The sequence below is a fragment of the Dysidea avara genome, chromosome 1 (genome assembly GCF_963678975.1).
Source record: "Dysidea avara chromosome 1, odDysAvar1.4, whole genome shotgun sequence".
Lineage (NCBI taxonomy): Eukaryota > Metazoa > Porifera > Demospongiae > Dictyoceratida > Dysideidae > Dysidea > Dysidea avara.
Window position 1 is genome coordinate 9,743,295 of NC_089272.1, and position 27,084 is coordinate 9,770,378.

A 27,084-nucleotide genomic window follows, 5' to 3' on the forward strand; every position below is an offset into this window, starting at 1 on the left:
GAAAACATATGTTTCAATCTAAACGAAACTTTTAGAACAGTTTAAATAGAGATTTCCGACTAAATTAAATAACTAACATTCCATGCATTCATTGGTATGACAATTCAGTATTGTGCTATTTTTCAGGGTCATTTTAGTGTAAACCCCACCTCAATCGATAGTTCCTATCAAAAGATATAAGCAAAAGAAGTTGACAGTGTGATGATTTTTGTGTACAGCATTTTCAGTGCTTTTTATGTATATCACATGGCACCAAACACAATATTCAAAGTGTCATAAATCTAGATAGGAAACTATTAATAACATGAAATTTTCACCACATATCTATTTTATGGAGAACAGCATATGAGATAGGTAAAACCTCTCAAGAGTGACCACTTCTTTGTAGACTGACCACTCAGAATATTACATGAATAAAGCAAGTGATTCACAAATAAAACTGTGTATATTATGTAATACTAAGTATACACCAGTATCTAATGCATTTTCAGGGATAGCTAACTAGAAAAATCAGTAATATTATATAACATGCATTGTAAGTAGTGACATCACAAGTCACAATCAACAAATACATTGGTAACATGACAATCAGATAACACAATATAAGACCAATATTATTTTATAAAAATAGATTTGTTTGGACACTGCTCAGCTTTATTTGTCACATTGTAAGCACTAAGGATGATAATTATTATATAACACAATGACATCACTATACCACAAAGAGAAATTATAAATAGTTTCTGACCAAAATTACAATCACTGAAGCTGCTATAAAATGGATCAAAACAGCAATATATACATCAGAATATAACAGCAGGTGAGTGTGAAGCCATGCAAGGCTGGTAAGCCCGGGGAAAAAAAAAAAATAAAAATAAAATAAAAAAATTAGAATTACGTATGCAATTATTTGTACGGACTCCCTATGGGGATTTTTATTTCTCAAAAAATACCGCATGGATTTTAATCCAGTAAAGTGCATTACGAAGTACGAAGCATTGACCCATTAACTGGAGCGGCAGCTTGTGAAACATTTATTGAAGGTGTGTAATTTAAGTAGCAAAAATATGTGTGAAAAATTGGTTGGTTGGAAATCGCTAGTTTAAAGACACGTTGCCCTACATGCCAAGCGAGTATTGCGGAAAACAATTAACAATCTGGGTTTTGTATTTGGCCTCTAGGTCGACTGAGGACGACTGAAATTTCGTTTGGTGCTGAAATTACGACTGTAGGATAATCATGTATGGTGAAATCGATGATATGAATCTTGAGGCGATTGAGTGAATACTGAAGCGATAGCAGGGCAATCAATGTTTGTAATGCACAAAGGAACGCAAGGCATACACCTGCGGTTGTGTCTAACCGCATGCGCTTAAAAATAAAAAAGAAACTTCTCCTTTGATGTCGGCAATCTCGATCACGAAACAATCGACATGGATTTGCTTCACTGCTTGTGTGGTAGTTACTAGTGACACGATGAGTTCAACTCTAGAGTTTCAGAGGGATAGCGTAAGTGGCGGGTGAGTTACAGGACGGCCGAATTTGATCCTGTAAAATCCTCACGTAGTGGTCGCGTCATTTATTGTCTGCGGCGCGCGTTTCTGCTTTACTGGCCGCGCGACTCACTACCGTGAGTCTTGATGAAGTGTTATAGGCAGGTAAGGGCATTGTTACACCATAAATTTTGTCTGAAATGCCATCTCAGAGCATCAAATTTTGGAAAGTTTCCATATTAAGATAATTTGTTTTTGTTTATTATGTACTGTTTTATCTTATGTCATTAATTTATATATATAAAAGAGGAAAGTTTCCTAGGGGAGCATGCCCCCAGACCCCCCAAATTTTTGCATGCTGATTGTGCTTCACACGATGTTATGTGCATATAGTTTCAGTTATATCTATACCATACAAATTAACTAATTTCCTGACAATTCTACATATATGTCAGGAAATTTTCCTGACAGTGAAAAAAAATTATTTCGAGCACTGTAATATGTCATCATATGTGATGGGTAAAGGGGTCCTTGTTAACCATTCTACAGCACATTTGATGACATTAAAATTTAGTTTCCAAGTGTTAGCCCATTCAAATAACTTACTCAAATCTTGTTGGAAGCTTGGAGCCTGGTGGTATCTTCTCTGTTATTTTGATACTGAATTCTGTAAAGCAAACAATGGTCTGCAAAGGAGAATATTATATTTTGTGATGTCATTTATATGCAACAATAAAACTGCATGTATACTCCTGACTATAAGTACTAGTAATACCATACTCCTGACTATAAGTACTATTAATACCATACTCCTGACTATAAGTACTATTAATACCATACTCCTGACTATAAGTACTATTAATACCATACTCCTGACTATTAATACCATACTCCTGACTATAAGTACTATTAATACCATACTCCTGACTATAAGTACTATTAATACCATACTCCTGACTATAAGTACTATTAATACCATTTATTGCAAAATCCAAAGTCACAGTAATTAGCTGTCACCGTTGGTGTCAGTGAAGTACTTTGACTGGTTTCAGCTGATTTTTCAAAGCTTTTGCATAAGGTGCTCGGTGATTCTGCAAAGGCTTTGAAAAGGACAAAAGAGACACTACTATTAGAAGTGATTATTTGCTGCTTCAAAATATAGTAACTAACTAAGGCCACTCCAAATAAATTTCCTGTTTCTAGTCCACCGTCCGCATCTGGTTACTGTCTGCTCTTAATATTCTATTATTCCGTATTCTTCCATTATTTTCCGGCTATTCTTACATATGCTGACAGACTTAGTAAAATCCATCTTGTAAGTGTAAACAGTGCTATCAAGACGGCACAAACTTCACGTTTGTCAGTGTTATTTTTACAACTTGAAAAGGAAGGAATATGCCGCTTTTGTGCAGCTATTATAGCTGTACCAGGCAAATAATGGCTTGAAAAGCTGGCGAAATGGACCGACTGCCCGCATGCAAATATGCCTGAGGTCAGGACGGGAAGCAGGAAATTTATTTGGAGTGGCCTAATAAGAGATTTGCTCTCCCCACCATTCACCTACAACTTAGCTTAGCCTGTTTGTGCTCCTCCCCTTGCCAGCTCCTGGATCCGCCCTTGTTGTTACTGAATGTCGAGGTTAAGGCCGAGGGGCGGGAAATTTGTACGTGAACCACAGCCGCCGTCCGGGCGGAGTTGGTACCCGCCCTGTCTAGGACACCGCAAACCACCAAAGTCTGTTTACACTGTAGCTAAGATACTTCTACGGAGACACCCGACATCAGCTTATACACCGAGGAGTGAGAATTTTACATGTGAGTGTATGTGCATGTATGCGTAAATGATGTGCATATAGCTAGCTAGCTATATATGCCGCAGTGGTGGTTATAAGCGTGCCAATTCGGTTGTTTTTTTTTCGGGCATTCCGAGAGTATTTTTCTCCAGACCAGTATGCCAACTGTCGTACATGTTTCATACTGCATGTATAGCTGCCTGTATTTGCATCAGATATAGCTATACGCCGCGAGATGACAAGTTGAAACGTACTAGGCAAGGGGGTGGCAACTCTAATAATATACCCTGTGCTCCAACCTTCGTCCTCGGTCAAAGTGATCAAAGTCGAAAATATAAGCTTTGACCCTGGACTTACCAGTGGCGGATACAGGGGAGTTGCAAGAAACAAACAAACGAGAAAGAATACACGATATGATAATACACAACACAGGACACGTATAGTTACAAATTTAACACTCATAATTACTTAGTTAATAGTTTAAGGGTTGTAAATGACTTTTGGCTATAATTGTAAATGTGATTGAATTTTGGAAAATCACCCATATGGGCACACATGAGACCATTAGAATTTTCATGTTTAGTGGGTTGTTAATAAGAGTAGGGAACAGTTTTAAAAATATTTCAAGAATTTTCTTGTAATTTAAGGTATTGAGAATGGTTTACAATCATTAACTGGTAAATTTGCACTATAAAGTTTGTGATTTGATCATTAAATCGTTTAGGTGTCAAATGCGCCCATATGGGTGATTTTCCAAAATTCAGTCACAAATGGTGATTGCATGGGCTAGTTGTAAAAGTCAGGCTAAAATACCGCAGAAAAGTAGAAGTATAAAGTCAAAGTTACATATACAGCTGTATGTGTTATGCATCTTACCTCTCTTTTAGTTTACTACAGCAAAAGTACCTTAAGATTCAATATTGAAATAGTCATTTTTAAAATTTTCCATTTTGTGGTCCAAATTTTCCTTCTTATAATTATGACCATTTTTTTCTTTATTACTGTCCACTAATAAAACAACAGTTTACTCTAAAAATTGACTTGCACGTAACTACTGCATGTGTACATAGTTCACTAGTTCTTGTTTTTAATTTCATCCCTTCAGCTTGCTATTTCTTTAATTACTTCTAGGTTCAGTGCAGTCATTTCTCTCAAATTGCATCCAGATTCAATCTTGTCACAGCTGTGTTTCAAAAATTTCTCTGGGGGAGTATGACCCCCAGCGGACTCTCAATAGTTAGTTAGAAATCATTTCAGTCTTGTATTATATGCAACACAAGCCCTCTTCTCACTTTTACTATTCGGATAATCATAACAATAGCTACAATTATCAAAATATGTACTTCACACAGTAAAAACAAACTAGTGAACGCTCTGTTGATCAGATAAATCTAATTTCTGTCACTACTTTTGTGTAGTGACATTCACTACTTTTGTAGTGACCCTCACTACAAAGTAGTGAAAGTGATGTTCACCACAAAATTAGTAGTGAACGTCACTGCACAAAAATAGTGAGTATTGTAGCAGACATTAGTGGTGACCTTCACTACATTTAGTAGTGACCTTCACTAATTTGTTTTTACTGTGCATACACAAACAATAGCAAATTTAGTTTAGTTTGGACCATGTGTATCAACTCCCCCCATCTCAGGTTAGGACTAGTTGTAATTAAATAGTTTTTTAGCCACTGATGTTTGGCACATCCCACAGTCTTCATTTTATCCCATTATCTCTTCTTTTCTTCGTCTTTAAGCTCAGGGAAGTACTTAGTCTAAGAATACTCTAATGCCATGCACTCAACCACTACTGTAGGCCAAGAAATTTTTGTGGTATTAAATTTTCATGGATTGTAAAATCAGTAATTTTCATGGTTTAGACATATATCTCCATAGAAATTGTACAGGAACTACAAAATATTTAATTTTTGTGGATAAGACACCCACGAAATCCACAAAAATTTGTGTCCCACAAAAATTTCTTGCCCTACTGTACTTCTCTAAGAATGCTTCTACTCAAAATGCGACGCCCGTGCACAAGCACATTATGATACATAAATGTGATGCTGCCACCCCCTGCATAACCTCTATACAGTATTTATACAGGGTGTTATGCATAGCTGAACTATCTAAAGAGTGACTCTTTACATGGCTGAACCTACTGCAGTGTACTAAATAAGTAATTATGCACCTATCATTGTATTGCTACACCACCCCCTTCAGGCATACAAGTGAGTCTTTACAGAGGAAATTAACATGAAAGTGCCGCCCCACTATGGGGCATTTGACGATTGTTCAACAAGCGCCCAAGTATATACTTTCTATGCTATGTCAAATCCTGCGTTGCAACTGGGGCCAACAGTGGGGATATGACATGATAGGTTTGCCCTACAATGGGGAATTTGACATTCAGCTGTGTTAAATCCCTATACTATAGCCCCATAAATGCCCGAGGTGGGTAGTGGGGAAATACATTGATAGGTGCATTATAAGAGTCCCTTGGCACACACAGCCACTGACAGTGGCGGAGGAAGTAGTTGATGTGAGAAGGGTAGAGTATAGAATCTCTTGCAGCCTTAACGTCTTCCAGAATTAATATATAGGTAGAATTAGAAGCATTTCAACTAAAGCACCAACTATTTTATTAAAACAGGCTAGATAATTTTAGATAAGAATGTTGGCTGGATGTAGCTGTGATTGTTCAGTTTAGAGTCAAAAGGCTAGATTAGAGATGAGAATCTGGCGATGGTACATGTATAGTTACATTGTCATGCTTTGCCACAAATACTGTAGTTGGTTGAGAGTTATAGGAGTTCATGATAGAGTGGTTGCTCCATGGTTCACCGTTAGAATTATATTGAGATAACGCAAGTCGCCATTTATCAAACACATTTCAAAAATCACTTATAATTCTTCACCGCAATAGCACATAGACTTCTGGTTTGGACTATTCAACAGAGCAGCCTTTGGTCTCTCTGGATACTAAGTGGTAAGTAAATCACACAAACACTCTGCGAGTTATGTGCAAAACAGTAGAGAATATCATATACCGCTCCTCAGACACCGGTATGTATTATCGAACAGCTGTACTTCACTCAATGACCAATTTTCGAAAAGTTCGCACATTCCAATGAATAACATACTAGGCAATTACCCTGTAACTTTGAGGTTTTTATGGAATATCCAACTACTGGATAACAATCTGTGACAGAAATTTTACGGAGATTGAATATACCATTCACGAGTTATTAGTTATTCAAGTTACACTGAAACCATGGTTGTTGTAGGTGCTACCGTTTTGCTCATAACTTGAGGCCTGCTGGTTTGATTTACTTATAACTTGGAATTCAGGGAGAACAAGGACTCCTCTATTAAATGGTCTAAACTGAAAGTGTGTGTATTGTTGTGGTGAGACGTTATAGATGTTTGTTAAAATAATTGTAATTTTGCTCGCTTCGTGCCACCGCATATCCACTAGAGCCTCTGGAGCCCTTTACCAACAGAATCCACTGAAGGAAACTGTTGTAAATGTTGTATTGGTGGTCCGTACAGCTCAAGAAGTCTTTAGTTAGCATTTATTGGTTTTGTTATGCTGAGTAGCTCGCCTAGTGTGTTAAAGTTTGATAATATGTACCGTTCAATAATAGGCGACTTATGCTAATTGAAAGCATTACGTAGTTCAGTCACCTCTGTCAGGGCTGGTCAGGCAACAACAAGGATTGTGATGAGTGTGTGAAATACGATAAAGTAAAGTCTGGGGGCATGCCCCCCCCCAGACTTGTAAAGTCTGGGGGCACAATCAACTCTTGTGCACTTTAAAAGAGTTGATTTTAAGATATTGCTTCATACATACAATCAACTCTTGTAAAGTGCACAAATCAACTCTTGTGCACTTTACAAGAGTTGATTTTAAGATATTGCTTCATACATACACTGACTTTTGTAGCTTCCCTAGCTATCACACTACCTTTCTATATGTCGTAAAGTCTAATTTCGTTTATACAATTGATCAGGTTTTTACAGGCTTTGCCTTCTTACCTATACCTCCAATAATAATAATAATAATAATTTACCTTTCAGCAGAGCTGGAAGAACGTCCACCGCACTGGTCATCACATGCTTCGATCATTAGACGCACGAATATAATAGAGGATAAGCAAGTGGTAACGTGAAATCAGTTGCACATCCTTTTACTGCATTAAAGGTTAGAATGGTTGGTGTCTGTCTAGAAACATAAATTAGTGTATGTCATGACAACGTAACTACTATACGGAGCTACCTTGTTAGAGTGTAGCTATATTAGCTTAGCTAGGCATGCACTCACATGACTGGCTTGGGCTGTGAAAATCTGCTACGGCAGTGGCCGTAGTGGCCGTAGTGCTTACACCGGCCCTGACTGTGAAGACAGGTCAGAAAGTACATACTTGTATCTAGGGATCGGGTAATAAGTATAATAGGGTTCCCTTAAGCATCTAACATCCAATCCAAAATGAGAAAAACACAAAACATAAAAAAATGAAGCCTTGAAAGTTGTCAAAATATTATTTTTGGTCTGCTTGCCAGCCTGACCACAGTTGTAAGGCTAGAGGGAAAAGCACTGCAGCTCATGGCCACCATGCATTTCACGCCACATAAAATACTTGTTCCTTTTCTGGTTCCAACAAGATTTTGCCCATGTGCTTTGCTTTTACTTTATTTTCATGATCATCATGAAAGAAAGCCATACCTAAGCATTAAAAATGTGTATAGACATCACAAAACTGCTTGAAGTGATATGCTATACCTGTACAGATAGTATACCTGCACTTATAAAATGATGACATGGCAGCCATGTGCTTCCTTAAAAGATCAGAACCTGATATGCCACTACATTCTTAAATAATCAGACAAAGCATAGTGACCACATCCCGTAATGATCTGTCTGCAATCAGCTGTAGTTTTGATCAGACATGGCAGCCATGTAATCAATTTTAATGATGCACCCCTGACCATTATTAAAATTGATTGACATTAACAATAACATCAATGCAGCCATTTCTTGGCCACCACGTTGTTTTCACAACTTTTTCAATCAGGCTCCCAAAGGCTGCACCTGCTTGGTTACCTGGATTTCACTTCTTTTTGAATTTAAATACCCAGAATACTCTCATAAGCTGGCTTGCTTTTACCCTAGCCTTATCTCCAGGTACCATGATGATTATGGATGACGGAAGTTACAATAGTAGTTAGTGTAGTGCAGATTTTATTTGACTATTTGTTATGTGCTTGCACATGTTTGTACTTCTAGTTGTATGTTCAATACTCTAACCTCAGCCATATTCTGGCTTTGGGGATTAATTTTACCCAATCTCTAGAATGTTCTAGAGCAACCTAGATTTTCCACTGCATATATGAAATTTTATGTAGCATTGAAGCTTGATTTCTAGGTAGAAAATAAGTGAACTGAGTAGCTGACAACATCGGTTCATGAGTATGGTTAAGGGTTTGAGAGTTGGGTCTGGTTTGAACTCTGCAGGACAAGTTTTTTGTGCACTTTTTGCTACTCAGTTGATGACTGTTTCTATTGACCCCACAAATCTTAATACATTGTATTGTTTTTTCCTTGTAACTCTGCAGTATTTCTGTTAAACCACAAATGGAATCAAATTATGAATTTGCGTTCTATGCTGATTTATTTAAAGAGTGCAAAAAGAAAATAATACAGTAAGTCCCACAAAAAAATCAATGAAATTTGATTTTGAGGGTTTGTATTTCACAAATGCATAAGATGATTTTGGAAGGTTGAGTGCCAAAGGTGGAGCACTGCTACATATAATGCAAAATGTTTCAAGAAGGCATCATGGAATTATATGCAAGTATAAAAACGCATTTTCTTTCTTCCTGTTAATATACCAACAATGTGACATTCCAGCTTTCTTGGCTTGGCTACTTGACACATTTCTTTGTGTCTTGATTGACATAAAAATCACTTTTTTTTCCTTTTATGCAAGGAGCTACAGCATTTAATGTGCCAATTTTTATTGTTTAAACCACAAAATGTTCAAGTTGTTAATTTTCTATAAATTGGTTCACCGAATGAATAGTTATGATGGTTTTATCAACATTACTGCATTCTTTGGTCAAGAAATACCAAATCAGTGTGTTACTAATAAGTACTACCTTTTCAAACATACTTTATGTAACAACTTTAAACAGGCTGTAGGACCAACTGTCCTACAGACCTTCAGCACTTGTGCTGTAAAGCATTAATCAAACAAGAATTAATGCATAGGATTTTTGTGCATGCACAGTTGTTTGCATGGTGTGGGGATTGTCTGAGGGCATTGATTGTCAGTAGTGATCATGTTTGTGCAGGGGCCAATGGATTGCTTGTGCAGGTAGTAACTCCTCAGGATTTTGGCTACAATAAAAAATACATTGCTCAAAGTCTAGCACATAACCATGTCTTATCAGGAAGTCACAACCAAGAATTATTGGCGTGGCTAGGGCTAAGCTCCTCTTCCTCACTGAACAGGATAATTTTTACAATGACATTGACCTCCACCTATATCTTAGGAATTTTCCTGAGATGCAAGTCATCAAAATTTGTCTTATGTACATTATTCATTAACATACTTACAAAACTGCCGCAGTATCTGATTGCTGTGAAAATTAGAACAGAGGACTAAAGTCCAATTATGGTATCAACTTTGGTGTAAATATTTATTAAGATTTAATGATTGTTCACAGAAAGTTGTTGCTACACCTACAAAAATTGTTGTCATGCCTACAATAAAAAGGACTGTTATCACACAGTAAACCACTTATGAAACAGGTTTGTGGTTAGTCTGTTGGTATCATTAATATTGCTCAAAACCTTTTATTATTGTGAAAAAAACAGCATTTGAGATAAAAGAAAATCTGCAAACAAGATTATATAGAGCCATAAGACACTCTATAAATTTAGTTTTAAAGTTTTATCAAAATGTCAAAAATATGACTATATATGAAGACGATGTCAAAAAATAGAAATTGATAGGCATTAAAATCATCTGTGGATGCCACTTGTGATTTTGCCAGTACTCTCATTTGCAGCTTGACTACTTTAGATCTTACAATTGCTGAATTGTATGTTATAACTCCTCAGTCAACTGCTGGATTGTTAGTTTGTACACTTTAAGGTCAGCGACTGGCTTCTGTTAGCAATTTGTCTGACAGGTGTGACAACAAATCATAGATACCTGTGATTGTCAAAAAATCCCAACAAAGGCATGTGTAGTGTCCAAGCAACATCTAACTGTAGAACTTTCATGCCATATTGCTGAGTTATGTTTGCCTGAGGATGACTATAGTCAGTTAGTCAGTCACAACAGTCAGTCAGTCTTAGAAATAAAATAAAAAATTCATAAAACTCACAAAGCATTTTGAATCATTTTTCAAAGGTTTGATCATGGCTAACTGATGCTATCATAGGGCAATATGGACAATAACTGCAATGACAAAATTTGATGTCATAATTAATGAATGGCCATGTTAGTGTGGGTCTTCGCAGACTTTGGCACACAGCTAGTATTCAAAATAAATGTTATTTTTTTACAAATGGAAATCAGGAACTATAATTAAGGTAAGGAAGTAATGCATGTACTATTAAACTGTAACAATGTTAAACTCGCTCTAACAAGGAAGACAGACAGAAAATTTTAAATTTGGACACAACTAGGCTTGTTTGTATTGCATTATATACCAGCGTTGAAACCGGGTCGGGTCAACCGGGTCACATTTTCTCCGGGTCATCTGCCGGATTGGATCACGTGAGAAACGAAATTGTTCGTTTGACGACGTGGAAACTTATAAACGCTATCGCGTAGCTCTTTCGTGAGCCATGCCCACTTATCACGTAACAAACATACGCCCATTTATTAGTAAGTGCAATATGTAGCAGGAAACTGAGGGTATCTATGGTGAGGGGTAGCTATTGTTAGTAGGTGATGACCTTTTTTTTTTTTTTGGTCTTCAATCTACAGTTAGGCTGAAGTTGCAATTCTAAAAGTCTGGATCCGCCCCTGTTTACTCAACACAAATTGAATGCTCAAAACGTAGTCTCACTCACTTGAGACTAGCCGAAACATAGCTCTTATCGCACTCCTCGGCTTTAATTAATCCGGGTCAGTGGGTCATCCGGGTCAGCAGTAGTGACTCGGTTTCAACACTGTTATATACTATCTAATCAAAAACAGCCAAGCTGTAAAAAAAGGTGCGGCCCTCAAAAAGGCCATGGTGAAAAAAGATGTGAAATCCAAGGTGGCGGCCAAGAAATGGCTGTGATGGTAGGTTAATGGTTACATTTTAATAACAACAATTCAGGTGAATTCGGTGCCAAGACCAAGCGGCACAAAATTCACCTGAATTGTCGTTATTAAAATGTAACCATTAACCTACCATCACAGCCATTTCTTGGCCGCCACCTTGGATTTCACATCTTTTTTCACCATGGCCTTTTTGGGGGCCGCACCTTTTTTTACAGCTTGGCTGTTTTTGATTAGATATCACTTCTTTTTGTATTTGTATACTGCAAAGCCGGCCTATGGCTGGCTTTGGGGCTTTTTTAACCCATGTGTTTTTTTCTTTACTACAGGAAGAAGAAAAGAACTTAAAGAAGAATTTTAGTACTTCATTTATTTTTGATTTTATTAGTAATTATACAAATTATATACATATATTTATTACATGCCCATTATGCCCCACAGGATATTTTTTTGCAGCTGATCTCTCTACTGGGTGACTTGAAATGTAGCTGAACTATATACAGGATGGCTTCTTTGTAGCTGAACTCTCTACAAGGTAACCTCTTCTAGCTGGTCTCTCTACAGGGTATTTTGTTTCTAGCTGAACTCTCTACAGGTGATTTGTTTGCAGCTAAACTCTCTACATGGTGGTGTCTTTGTAGCCGAACTCTCTACACGATGGTTTCTTTGTAGTTGAACTCTCTATAAGGTGACTTCGTCTAGCTGAACTCTCTACAGGGTGATTTGTTTGCAGCTGAACTGTCTACATGATGGTTTCTTTGTAGCTGAACTCTCTACAAGGTGACTTCGTCCAGCTGATTCTCTATGGGGTGATTTGTTTCTAGCTGAACTCTCTACAGGTGATTTGTTTGCAGCTAAACTCTCTACATGGTGGTTTCTTTGTAGCTGAACTCCCTACATGATGGTTTCTTTGTAGCTGAACTCTCTACAAGGTAACTTCTTCTCTACAGGGTGATTTGTTGTAGTTGAATTCTTTACAAGGTGGTTTGTATGAGGCTGAACTCTCTACATGGCGGTTTCATTGTAGCTGAATTCTCTACAGAGTGATTTGTTTGCAGCTGAACTCTCTACATGATGGTTTCTTTGTAACTGAACACTCTACAAGGTGACTTCTTCTAGCTGATCTTTCTACAGGGTGAATTGTTGTAGCTGAACTATCTACAAGGTAACTTCTTCTAGCTGATCTCTATACAGGGTGATTTGTTTGTAGTTGAATTCTGTACAGGTGGTTTCTTTGTAGCTGAACTCTGTACATGATGGTTTCTTTGTAGCTGAACTCTTTACAAGGTGACTTCTTCTAGCTGAACTCTCTACGGGGTAATTTCTTTGTAGCATGAACTCTCTATATGATGGTTTCTTTGTAACTGATCTCTCTACAAGGTAACTTCTTCTAGCTGATCTTTCTACTGGGTGATTTGTTTGCAGCTGAACTCTCTACATGGTGGTTTCTTTGTTGCTGATAGGGACCCGCCGATTATGCTGGCATAATTATGAGCATAATAGGTGTCTGAAAGCATTGAGCATAATGCTAGCATAATAGGTAGAATATTTGTGTAATAGTATGAATTCTTGCTTATCAAAATACTAAAATAGCTATCACAGAAAGATCAATATACTCTAATAGAACAGTCAGTAACTCTAATAGAACAATCACCTAGTTGACTGTTCTATTAGAGTATATCGATCTTTTCTGTGATATGCATTTTGACAAGTAAGTTTGTGCTTCAGCCACTTATTATTTATCCATAAATTGGAAATTATTAGCAGAGCATGAGAACTGAGGCATAAATAATTGGGCATAATTTGAGCATAATGGGTAAGTATTGAGCATAAATTTAAGATTTAAGCATAATAGGTAAACTTTTGGGCAGTGCAGCATAGCATAATAGGTAAAATTATGAGCATAATTGGCGAGTCCCTAGTTGCTGAACTCTCTACAAGGTGAATTCTTCTACCTGATCTCTCTACAGGGTAATTTGTTTGTAACTGAACTCTGTACAAGTGCGTTTTTGTGGGTGATCTCACTGCAGGTTGATTTGTTTGTAGCTGAACTCACTAAAGGGTGATTTTGCTTGTAGCTGAACTCCTTGCATTGTATCTAGTTTCTAGCTGATCTCTCTACAGGGTGACTTGTTTGTAGCTGATCTCTCTACAAGTTGATTTGTGTGTAGCTGATCTCTCTGCAGGTTGATTAATTTGCAGCCGATCTCTCTACAAGGTAATTTGTTTGTAGCTGAACTGTCTATAAAGTGATTTATTTGTAGCTGATCTCTCTGCAGGTTGATTTGTTTTAGCTGAACTCTCTACAGGGTGATTTACTTGTAGCTGAACTCCTTACATTGTGTCTAGTTTCTAGCTGATCTCTCTACAGGGTGATTTGTTTTAGCTGATCTCTCTACGAGTTGATTAGTGTGTAGCTGATCTTTGTACAGGTTGATTTGTTTGTAGCCGATCTCTCTATAGGGTAATTTGTTTGTAGCTGAACTCTGTACAAGGTGCTTTTTTGTAGGTGATCTCTCTGCAGGTTGATTTGTTTGTAGCTGAACTCACTAAAGGGTGATTTGCTTGTAGCTGAACTCCTTACATTGTATCTAGTTTCTAGCTGATCTCTCTACAGGTGATTTGTTTGTAGCTGAACTCTCTATAAGGTGATTTGTTTGCAGCTGGACTCTCTACATGGTGGTTTCTTTGTTGCTGAACTCTCTACAGGGTGTTTTGCTTGTAGCTGAACTCTCTACAGGGTGATTTGTTTCTAGCTTATCTCTCTACAGGTTGATTTGTGTGTTATTGATCTCTCTACAAGCTGATTTGTTTGTAGCTGAACTCTCTACAATGTAACTTCTTCTAGCTGATCTCTCTACAGGGTGATTTGTTTGTAGCTGATCTCTATACAAGTTGATTTGTGTGTAGCTGATCTCTCTGCAGGGTGATTTGTTTGTAGCCGATCTCTCTACAAGGTAATTTGTTTGTAGCTGAACTACCTATAAGGTGATTTGTATGTAGCTAATCTCACTGCAGATTGATTTGTTTTAGCTGAACTCTGATTTGTTTTTAGCTTATCTCTGTACAGGTTGATTTGTGTGTAACTGATCTCTCTACAAGCTGATTTGTTTGTAGCTGATAACTCTGCAGGTTGATTTGTTTCTAGATGATCTCTCTACAGGTTGATTTGTTTGTTGCTGATCGCTCTAAAGGTTGATTTGTTTGTAGCTGAACTCTCTGCAAAATGTTTTTTTTGTAGTTGATCTCTCTACAAGGTGATTTTTTGTAGCTGACCTCTCTTCAGGGTGATTTGTTTCTAGCTGATATCTCTACAGGGTGATTTTTTGTAGCTGACCTCTCTTCAGGGTGATTTGTTTCTAGCTGATCGCTCTCCGGGTTGGTTTGTTTGTAGCTGAACTCTCTACACGGTGATTTGCTTGTAGCTGAACTCCTTACATTGTGTCTAGTTTCTAGCTGATCTCTCTACAGGGTGATTTGTTTGTAGCTGATCTCTCTACAAGTTGAATTGTGTGTAGCTGATCTCTCTGCAGGTTGATTTGTTTGTAGCCGATCTCTCTACAAGGTAATTTGTTTGTAGCTGAACTATCTATAAGGTGATTTGTACGCAGCTGATCTCTCTGCAGATTGATTTGTTTTAGCTGAACTCTCTACAAGGTGATTTGTTTGTTGCTGATCGCTCTAAAGGTTGATTTGTTTGTAGCTGAACTCTCTGCAAAATGTTTTGTTTGTAGTTGATTTCTCTACAAGGTGATTTTTTGTAGCTGACCTCTCTTCAGGGTGATTTGTTTCTAGCTGATATCTCTACAGGGTGATTTTTTGTAGCTGACCTCTCTTCAGGGTAATTTGTTTCTAGCTGATCGCTCTACAGGTTGGTTTGTTTGTAGCTGAACTCTCTACACGGTGATTTGCTTGTAGCTGAACTCCTTACATTGTGTCTAGTTTCTAGCTGATCTCTCTACAGGGTGATTTGTTTGTAGCTGATCTCTCTACAAGGAATTGTGTGTAGCTGATCTCTCTGCAGGTTGATTTGTTTGTAGCAGATCTCTCTATAGGGTAATTTGTTTGTAGCTGAACTATCTATAAGGTGATTTGTTTGTAGCTGATCTCTCTGCAGGTTGATTTGTTTTAGCTGAACTCTCTACAGGGTGATTTGTTTGTTGCTGAACTCCTTACATTGTGTGTAGTTTCTAGCTGATCTCCCTACAGGGTGATTTGTTTGTAGCTGATCTCTCTACAAGTTGATTTGTGTGTAGCTGATCTCTCTGCAGGTTGATTTGTTTGTAGCCGATCTCTCTACATGTAATCTGTTTGTAGCTGAACTCTCTATAAGGTGATTTGTCTGTAGCTGATCTCTCTGCAGGTTGATTTGTTTTAGCTGAACTCTCTACAGGGTGATTGCTTGTAGCTGAACTCCTTACATTGTGTCTAGTTTCTAGCTGATGTCTCTACAGGGTGATTATTTGTAGCTGAACTCTCTACAGGGTGATTTGTTTCTAGCTTATCTCTCTACAGGTAGATTTGTGTTGATTTGTTCATTGCTGATCGCTCTAAAGGTTGATTTGTTGCAGCTGAACACCCTGCAAAGTGTTTTGTTTGTAGCTGATCACTCTAAAGGGTAATTTGTTTGTAGCTGAACTCTCTCCACAGTGACTTGTGTGTAGCTGAATTCTGTGTAACTGAATTCTCTAGAGAGTGACTTAATTGTAGCTGAATTCTCTACACAGTGCATGACTTGTTTATAGCTGAACTTTCTTCAGTGTGACTTGTAATGTTCTGAATCTCTATAGTGATATATTTGCTTAACTCTCCACATGGTGACTGTCTTCTTGCTGAACTGTCTATAAGATTAACTGTTTGCAGCTGAACTCCCTACAGAATAACTTGTGATGTAATAAAATTCTATAATGGAATAAATAAATTAGCCGAATGCTCTATTAGGGTGACTGTTCTATTAGAGTATCTCGATCTCGCATTTGCTACACAGAGTTGGCTTTAGAATCATAACTCAGTGGTTTGTAATCCTATTCTTCTGTACTACTGCAAGGACTTTCAATGAAGATTATTCCAGCTATACACCGATTTTCAGCTCATTGCTCTAAGCGGTTTGCCTAGTAGGCGTGAAAACTAATACTTTTTTATTCATAAAAATCGATCGCGTAATTGTGACACAGGTTGGGTTTTGTGTCATATCTCCGTGGTCTTTATCTCGATTCTTTTCAAACCACCAAAAGGCACTCCTACGATGGTTACTCCATCTACATAGCAATTTTCAACTCATTCCATGAAGCGGTTTACCCTGTAGGCGTGACAACAAATCGATCTTGTTTTACGCGAATAATCGGTCATAACTCCTGAACCATTCACCGGATTTGTACCAAATTTGATGCTAGGATTCGCCTTTGGACTCCCTTTCTGTGTGCCAAATTTCAAGGCGATCGGAGTACGCGTTTGCTTGTTACAGCAATTTTTGCAAGTGTGCGAAAAGACGAAGAAGAAAAAAAAAGAAAAACGAAGAAAAAAAACACGAAACTTTGGCAGCTCGTATCTCGGAAATGGCTGGAGCGATTTCCATCAAATTTGGAATGTAGACTCCCTTGGCTGGCGGGCAACTGTGTAGTAAATTTGGTTCCAATCAGATAAGTGATCACCGAGATACAAAGGTGTGAAAATGACGTTTTCGTTCTTCCTGTCAATATACTCACGGTGTGGCGCGCCGGCTTCTTGGGCCGCACGACACACTACCGTGTGTCTTGATATACCTCACCTTCCCCTTTTTTACCTCACCTTCCCCTTTTTTCAAATTTATGAACACTATATATCATATCTTGCTCAATACTTCCCTGTACAAAGTTCCCACACTAGTATGACCATTTTGTTTTGTGACATCAGAAAACGTCATTGCAGATATTGTCCATTAGGCAATTTAGGCTATTTCTGTCAATATTAAACCTTCATGATCTCAACTATATCAAAGCTGTGAAAAAGGGAACGGCCTATACAAAATCAGCGTTAAACATCCTGACCGCTTGGCAGACTCCTGTAAGTGTTCAAGCGTTAATTGGATGGCTGCAGGTTCAAGGCTTCCCAGGTCCAGTCATGGATTTTTCTCATTTCTCCACCTTTTCAAACACACTTTCTGTAACACCTTTAAACAGGCTGTAGGACCAGGAGTCCTACAGACCTTCAGTACTTGTGCTTTAAAGTCTTAATAAATAAAATAAAAGGGCAAAACCAATATAGGTGGCCACAAAGAAATGGATAAAATTAATGTTATTGTCAATAAATTTTTAATTATATAGTGTTAAAATTAACATCATTGCTTCCAATTCTTCACACCACTTCATGACTCCAGCTGTTTTAAGGCCTAACTCTTTTACGCAGCTTGGCTGTTTTATTCTATAGATGTGACAAAAGCCAACCTTAATTGTTTTCTAGGCAATAAGATAGCAAATGATACATTGTCAGCTTAAGGCTGTCGCTTAGCTACATAAATAACAGAGCAAAGTTTATTTAAGAATTAGAAAGATGTAAGTTATAAAACTTGGATGCCTGAAAGGCTATTTATCAGATCAGGTCACAAATATTTTGTTTTATTGCATTGGAGTTTCTTATAATATTGTTCTTCTTGAGCACTTACATACAATTCCATAAAGGATTACTATTTCATTGTAGTAAATCGCCTGTAAAGTACTATAGTATTATTTGAAAGCAATTAAAAATTATGAAGGCAATTAAAATTTCTCTGTATAAATATACTGACAAGAGTTACCAATGAATATGTGTAACGACAGATTCTGTAGGATGGCTGCAATTGATGGTTGTGTATCACCAACATATGGAAATGTAGCATTAAACAATGAAGGTGTGTATGAGTCTTTCATAAGACAACATAACCATCATGTCTGTGGTTTTACAGGTGTTTCAACAACTGCCTTTAGTCCTACACATGGCAATCAAGGTACCCACGGCTGCGACCAACCACCAGATTATCACCTTCAAGCAACAAGCACTAAATATCCTTCAGTGGCATATCATCCTCATAATAGTGAACAAAAGCAAGTTGTGATAACAACACAGGTACATAGGTATAATAGTGATGTATAAAAATATTCATTGGTGATCCAAGGTGTTAGCTTAGAAACTGTAGTGATTGCACTGTCAATGTAATCAATCAACCCATCAATTAACCAATCATTCAACCATTGATATGTGCACAAATGTAGTCACCTAATTCTTTACTGCTACTTCATTTATGTAAGCTTCCAGTAAATTGATCAGGTATATTTGCTTTCAATTTCCACAATTTATATGCTTAAGATACAGCTATATATTTTAAAGAAAATGTGACCTACAGTGCTTAGCTGTATGTGACAGTCCACGGCCATTTACGACTTACAATTACTTATAGCCTAAGTTGTTGATAGTAGGGATAAAAGTTGTGATGACTGATGAAGGATTACTGCAGAGTAATCACTTAAACAGGATTTGATATGAGTTAAATCACATGCATTGGCAAAAACTATATCAGGTTGCTATGTAGATGTATATTTCCACTGTACATTAAGGATCATGGAAATTTGGGCTTTTCTGGCCAAAAAATCACCCTAAAAAACCAGCTTCACAAGACGATCCTGATGCCTTGGCCAAGACCATCCTGATTCCTTGGCCAAGACCATCCTGATGCCTATGCCTGCCTGCCTGCCTGCCTGCCTGCCTGCCTGCCTGCCTGCCTGCCTGCCTGCCTGCCTGCCTGCCTGCCTGCCTGCCTGCCTGCCTGCCTGCCTGCCTGCCTGCCTGCCTGCCTGCCTGCCTGCCTGCCTGCCTGCCTGCCTGCCTGCCTGCCTGCCTGCCTGCCTGCCTGCCTGCCTGCCTGCCTGCCTGCCTGCCTGCCTGCCTGCCTGCCTGCCTGCCTGCCTGCCTGCCTGCCTGCCCGCTAGGTGTGAGCCAATTACGCTTTGCTAATATGCTAAGGCATTGCTAATACGCTTTGCTAGGCATTGCTAATACGCTTTGCTAGGCATTGCTAATACGCATATGCTAAGGCATTGCTAATACGCTTCACGCCTGCCTGCCTGCCTGCTAGGCATAAGCCAATTATGCTTTGCTAATATGCTTTTGAGCAGTGCTCAAAAATCCAGCCTACCATGTTCAAAATTGTGCTCTCAAAATCAAGATTATGCTCTAGAACTGACTGTTTTATTAGAGTATATCTGCATTTCCTGACTGTTGTATTAGAGTAAGTGACTGCTCTATTAGAGTATCTCGATCTTATTTCCATAAACAGTCAAGAAATAGTAAAAATAACAACACTGCAAGGTTTTTAATATGAAATGTAGTAATAACATGCAGTGTGTTCATGTTGTGCAGTATTTTGGTATGCGCATTGTGCATTTTAATTAAAATTCTTGAAAATTGTCCTATTATGCTGGCATAATGCTTGATGCTTTTGCTAGTCCATTATGCTCAAAATTATGCCGGCACAATTGGCGTAAGCCTACTGCCTGCCTGTCTGCCTGCTTTCAGACAAGTGTAACTCGATAATGGCTAAGGCTGCGGGCTTGATTCTTTCATTGTTTGATGTTGTTTCAGCCCAACGGGTGCCTTTTGGTACATACAATGCATGCATCAGGGACTTACCTTTGTCCTCCTTTGTGTCCCTTTTCTATTTGCTGACAGCCCAAGATATTGATTTGCAGTAGCATGATGGTCTCCCAGCTACATTTGTAAAAGGAATTGTCCGTATTTTTCATAGAGACTGGACTGATTGCAGAGGTACTTCTCCTACTGTTCTTCACTTGTAATGGGCAGAACATAGCTGAAAGCAAAGCATAATGGCCATTTCAGTTTTGATTCAGTACTTGATAATTGGGGCACACAAAAAATCATCCGTGGTGAATGGATTGATTGCATAGGAAATTCTCCTACTGTTCTTCATTTGTGTTCGCAATGCTGTGTAACGGGCTGAGAATAGCTGAAAGTGAAGCATAATGGCCACTTCATTTTCCAGTTAGTAATTGACATTTGGGGTGCACATTCAGACAAAAACATTAACTCAGGTACCGTGATGCAGTATGCATGGGTTCACTGGTTATAATAATGCCATAATAATGTTACAAAAAATATACAAAAAATTAAGAACTTTAAGTTCAATTAGGGATCATAGAAAAAGTAGGGAAACAAGGGAGGTCGCCTACACATAATACTAGTGGACATTTAATCCCTAATTCAGTCTATAGCTACCCATGACTGAAGTAGGATTAAACATATTTGCAGGTATAGGTGGCCTCCCTTATTTCCCTACTTTTTTTCTATGATCCCTAATCGAACTTAAATTTTCCTTATACTTGTTATTAGTAAAGTAAAAATAGGATGCATGTTATGGCTATTTTAGCTATTATATCCCAGTGAAGCCATACTTCACAGGACAATATGGTAGTGCAATAACTATCATATTGTCCAGTAAGGTGGTAAACACCAATGTGCAATGTTGACAATCAAAATGCAGTATCAGCATAACATTTAATGCAAACTGAATATGAAGCCATGTACATCAAAGTACCCACAGTCATTTACTTGGATATGAGCCAGTTTAAATCATGGCAGCCATAGGTAATAACAATTGTCCTTAGTTGTATATACATGAAGCCATATACATCAAAGTACCGACAATCTTTATATGGATATATAAGCCAGGTACAGTGCTCCCTCAATTATCTGACCCCCTTGGGACCAAGACATGTTCAGATAATCAAAGCCCACTCATTTATATGTGACCCGGTCTGTGAAAAGGGATCTTATATCCTTTCCAAATTGTCAAGTTTGACTAATCATAACTCCTCATGTTTTCAACTTATCACCTTTTCATTACACCAAGCCATTGTCAGGGCCGGTGTAAGCACTACGGCCACTACTGCCACTGCCGTAGCAGATTTTCACAGCCCAAGTCAGTCATGTGAGTGCATGCCTAGCTAAGCTAATATAGCTACACACTAATAAGGTAGCTCCGTTTAGTAGTTACGTCATCATGACATACACTAATTTATATGTTTCTAGACAGACACCAACCATTCTAACCTTTGATGCAGTAAAAGGATGTGCAACCGACTTCATATTACCACTTGCTTATCCTCTATTATATTCGTGCGTCTAATGATCGAAGCATGTGATAACCAGTGCGGTGGACGTTCTTCCAGCTCTGCTGAAAGGTAGGTTATTATTATTATTGGCAGTACAGGTAAGAAAGCAAAGCCTGTAAAAACCTGATCAATTGTATAAACGAAATTAGACTTTACAACATATAGAAAGGTAGTGTGACAGCTAGGGAAGCCACGGTTACACAAGTCAGCGTATGTATGAAGTAATATCTTAAAATCAACTCTTGTAAAGTGCTAAAAATGTGATTTACAAACACTAAAATTTGAAATTTTCCTGGGGGGCATGCCCCCAGACCCCGGCATTATTATATTTATTACTGTGCAGCAATCAAAAGATTATAATGCACAGGTGTGATTATAAAAGTTACTTAAGTTATTACAAAACTCATTAGGGGTAGAGGAATTAATTAAATCAGCAGGGAGTTGGTTCCATAATTTGATGGTTGATGGGAAAAAGGAATGCTTTGCATGCCAGAGTGTTCCGCGGCACAGTCACTCATCATGCTTCGCACACTCATCACAATCCCTGAATCAAAACCTGGCTTGTTGCCTGACCAGCCACTAAGAGCTTCCACCAGCCCTGATTGTGCTATGTTAGGGATATAAAGGGACCAAATTTCAGGGTAATACCACATTCGCAAATCAAGTTACAAGTTGTCAAGTACATGCAATTGAATTTTTCACATATACAGAATCCTGTTCAAATTCTCTAATAGAACATACATCTTAGACAAATTAATACTCTAATAGAGCAGTCATTTCTGCTGTTCGGATAACCAAGTGTTTGGATAATAGAGGTTCAGATAATTGAGGGAGTACTGTATATCACAGCAGTTATAGAATACTTTAGTTATTAACACTCATCCTTGGCTTTGTCTTGGAGTCATGTCAATATTCGACTCCTGCTGTGATACAAGTGTGAAGTTGAGGATGAGTGTTAATGAGGTATTCTACAACTACTGTAATATTACTTATATCCCACTAAGGTTTCTAAAATTAGACAGTTCCTGTAAACTTTATGACTTCATTGGATATGGGTCATTCATTCTGTGTCAAATAATCAACAAGGAATGTAGGGTCACCCTTATATTTCAGTGTGGTTGTGGTTCCTGTATGTGCACTATTAAAATGGCACCATAAACTAGAGCTGTGACATTTAACTGGTTAACCGATTAATTGATCAGTTATTTTTTATTTTTATAAATTCAGTTATCAGTTATTTTTTCTCATAACCGAATAACCGATCCCTAATATTTTCACTCAAAATGTATGGATTGGGTACTGTTTTCATTCTTCAATATTGATATCACACTTGTTGTAGGATTCAGCTTTACGCATAATGACTTGTTGCCTATTGAGGAGTCCTCTGAATCTATGCAGTCATTCCTATGTTAGGGAAATACGGTGGGATTTTACTTATAGAGAAGGTAAACATATGTCAGAAAAGATCTCACATGTTTCTGTGCATTCAAAGTTTATCTGTCCAATAAGGAACATTTTTAGACAGAGTGCAGTTTAGTACACAAATCACCAAGGAACTTTTTCAAACTATTTCATGTAAAATAATATTCAAATACAAAAATAATATTCTAAAACAAAAAGAATGAATTACAGTAATCAGTCTCCTAGCTTGGTGGCATAAAATTACATTTTACATCTCTTACAAAAGAAGAAAATATATGGTTTGACATGTACATTCTTCGAACAATAATTGATCTTGCCAGATTAATTAATAATTGGTATATGATATATTGATCTTGCCACAATAATTGATCTTACCTTTATTGTTTATCTATCTACTCTTCAGTGATATTGAAAATATACTAGCTAGAGTATTACTTTTATATTAAAGCTTCACAGTATGTGCGTATTATTATAATGACACATGTCATCAGTAACTATTTGCAAGTCCCTGTCGTGAATATCTATTGTGCTACAGTGGGGGTCTTTAGCAGTGCAAGTATTTTACCTGTTTATAATGTAAATCAGATGTGTTTACTTTATTGTGTGTAGCCAAGAGCTCACAATGTACAACTGGTCCAAGAACAAAGAGGTGATGTTGTACCAAAGAACGCAAGTATAATAATTTGTTGCCTCTGCACTTTCTCTTGTCTGCTGTGGTGTTGTTGCTCACCTTTGGCAGTTACTGCCTGCTGTCTTAGTGGATATGTAAGTTAAATATAATAACTGTATACATATACACTGGTAACACATACTGTGTATACATATACACTGGTAACACATACTGTGTATACATATACACTGGTAACACATACTGTGTATACATATACACTGGTAACACATACTGTGTACTTGTACTGTATATAGTGACATTGCAGGTAATTAAGAACTACATATACCATCGAGCTAATGTTCCTAAATTTATTTTGCATGGGGAGCTGTGATGTAGCCACATCAGGACTATAGCCCTGGTAAATTACAGCTTAATTATCCTTGGTAACTGGAGCTCAACTGGTCAGCTGCAGTTTAAAGTACTGTTAGCCCTGGTAATGATAACCAAAAGCTGGTAATCATGAACGGCTAGCTATTCGCCTGTGATGGCCATGGGAAGAACATCTAACTGCCAGCATGCATTTTACAAACACACTGTACCTTTGATCAAACTACACTGTGCAAAAGATATGTTCTGTGTAATGAAACTAATAAATTTATCAAGAAATGTATACAGTATCACAAAAATTTATTGTCTCATAATTCATGCAGTATTTCCTGAATGGAAAGTCACCGAAATATCATTTATGACAATATCACGTACAATTCCACTTATACATTTCCTTTATAGGAATTTTCACATTTGTGACATTTGAGTTTCTGGATATCGATCAATTAAGGAAATGTCATAATCCATTATGCACATAGCCACAGAAAACATACTGTAAATTTTGTGTGCGCAGTGGTATAGCGGTGACAGAGAACTGATTGGTAACAAAAACGCTGTAGTTTGTGCTTGTATATAATGCATTCCGACTATGTATTGTAAAACTGCAAAAACTATTTTTATTACTTCCACAAGTTGCAAAAGTTTATGAATGCTATTATTAACACTGGCACAATTTGTTAAAATATATTAGCTAGGTAATTTTATAATTATACTGCATATCATACTACTATTTCCAACTGTTAATTTCTCCTCCTATTGGTAGGCCTGCTATGCAACTACAAGGAATGAAGATCCTCGACCACTGATGTATGGAGCTCTCTGTGTAATTATTTGTAACTTGCTCGTGGTGGTTCCTCCAATTGTGGCTGCAATTGTATATTTCTTTGCCATATTAAACGGTGTTAACACTTAATTTGATGCAACTATAGACACATGTTGTGGTTAGGGACTTGAGTTATTGTACTATACATACATGCCTATTAGAATTTTCTATTTTTCATTTTGCATACATGGCATGAGTTATATTTGTGATGAATTTGATGATATGGTGTAATTTGATCTTTATGTAGTGTAGTGATACTTTATAAACGACTTTTTCGTCAACTAATGGGCTGTCAACCCAGTAGCTAAGTGTATAAGCCTAAATGCCATTATTAATCAAACAATGCTTGCGAAAAGGTACCTTTTTTCACACACAAAATTTGACACTTTGAGTTTTTATCATTGCATTTGCATGAGTAAAGTTACTTTGAAGCCTTTTAATCAACAAAGTATTAAAGTCACTAAACCAACAATTAATGGTGCTTAGGTGCTTGATGGCTGGAGAAGAAGCTAGCAGTGACAAAGACAAGTAATTTATGATATTGGTCATTAACAGCTATTATACATTTTGTAATAGATTATTACGATCTATACTATATGCTGTGAAGAAGGTGTGCGGTCCCCATAAGACATGGTGGAAAAGTTGTGGAATCCAAGTTGGTGGCCAAGAAATGGCTGCAATGCAGGTTAATGGCAAAAACAACAATTCAGGTGAATTTGGTGCCAAGCTCATACTGGAAAGATGCTACACATGTGATATAGGCCAGGGTCTAGCTAGGCATGCCGAAAGATGAGACTATAAGATTTATAGCTGGTTTCTTTTGCAACTAAACCTATAATCCTGCATATGCAAAAACAACTTGGCCCCCTGTATAAAAGGTCAAGCATGCACAGTAACTGCAGTGGACATCAAGTTATAGTTAGCTATACAACAGCTTGTATTTGTTCTATCAGTAAAGCCACTATAGTTATAGTCTATGCATCTCAGTTGCAACACTTCATTGAACAATTCTGAAAGGCATGCCTATACAAGTCAAATCTGATTTTAATATCACACCTTTTGAGAGCAGAGAAGTTACTTGCCTTGTGCATTCTTGGCCTTGAGAATTTTTTACAGCTTGTACAATTGTTGCTTTTTGCAGAATACAGCTGACAGAATAACTTTGGTTGACTGTATACGTGTGTGTATATATTCAAGTCTTATTGAACCATTGATTCAGTACAATTTAACAACTTGAATATCTCAATTGTTATCTATTGACTGAGCAAACATTATAACTGCTGCTATTGGTGGGGAAACTACATATGTCGGTTACATGCATAATTTGTATTACTTATAATATTATTTTGTTAATTGTACAGTCAATGTATATAATGAGAGAGAGTAATGGTACTATCAGTTTATAATCTGTTACATATACGTGAGAATTGATTGAGGGAAGAAACTAAATTTGTAAGAATAAACTTTTGCTGCTGGCTGAACAAACTTAATACTGTTTTCACAGGTAGATCTATATATAATATGTGACAAAATAACTCAGTGTACTGCAATGCATGCACATTGCACAAATGCATGCAAACATGACGAGTAGTTATTGATGGTGATAACAGCAAATCCTTCACCATACTCTATGAGGCGCCACTGTTATTCCTTGTGATATCGATATCATAGAAAAGCTATTGTACACTGCATCCACTATTAAACTCTATGCAGATGATATCCTAATCTACTTTACCATCCATACTCCTGAAGACTGCGACCTTCTCCAACATCTCCTTACAACCATGGGCTGAGAAGTGGCAAATGAAGTTTAGACGTATAGCGTATGTGTGCACCTCACAAACTCTACTAAATACCACACCATAAACATCTGTACCAAGGCCAACGCTGAAGCCTTTAAAAGAAGGAATGTCAACAGACATAATATCAAATCTAACTTGCTACGCAACTTTCATTCTTGAATATGCATAATGCGCCTCCAATGTGCATGGTCATCTAACTTTACAAGTATATAGAAAAGGTACAACACACTGCAGCATGATAATAAGTTATAGTTAAATCCCAGGATATCGTTATCAACCGAGGTGCTGATAACTAGATATCCTACAAGTGCAGGTGGGGTTTAACTAGCTTTTAT

At 37.5% G+C, this 27,084-nt stretch overlaps 2 protein-coding genes across 7 annotated transcripts in view; one reads left to right on the forward strand and one right to left on the reverse strand.

Annotated features, from left to right (window-relative positions):
- The window catches only part of LOC136255195 (zinc finger protein 431-like), a 134,361-nt gene that overhangs the window by 42,464 nt on the left and 64,813 nt on the right, over positions 1-27,084 (reverse strand). The window lies entirely within an intron of this gene.
- Positions 887-25,189, forward strand: LOC136255714 (uncharacterized). 2 transcript variants are annotated; one of them, XM_066048546.1, is made up of 5 exons: positions 887-1,043; positions 18,361-18,431; positions 18,486-18,646; positions 23,737-23,892; positions 24,888-25,189. In XM_066048546.1, exons 2-5 carry the CDS (start codon positions 18,371-18,373, stop codon positions 25,035-25,037), a joined length of 528 nt encoding a protein of 175 aa, XP_065904618.1. In that variant the 5' UTR covers positions 887-1,043; positions 18,361-18,370; the 3' UTR covers positions 25,038-25,189. The 2 variants fall into 2 exon arrangements, with proteins under 2 accessions (XP_065904618.1, XP_065904628.1); XM_066048556.1 differs by having other exon boundaries at positions 930-1,043; positions 18,370-18,431.

What these genes read in the sequence shown, in the direction of transcription:
- LOC136255714 (XM_066048546.1), top strand. Translation starts at nt 18,371, where the DNA reads ATGGCTGCAATTGATGGTTGTGTATCACCAACATATGGAAATGTAGCA. An exon ending in TGTAGCATTAAACAATGAAG is followed by an intron (nt 18,432 to 18,485) that starts GTGTGTATGAGT and finishes GTGGTTTTACAG; the next exon opens with GTGTTTCAACAACTGCCTTT. An exon ending in AAGTTGTGATAACAACACAG is followed by an intron (nt 18,647 to 23,736) that starts GTACATAGGTAT and finishes TATTGTGTGTAG; the next exon opens with CCAAGAGCTCACAATGTACA.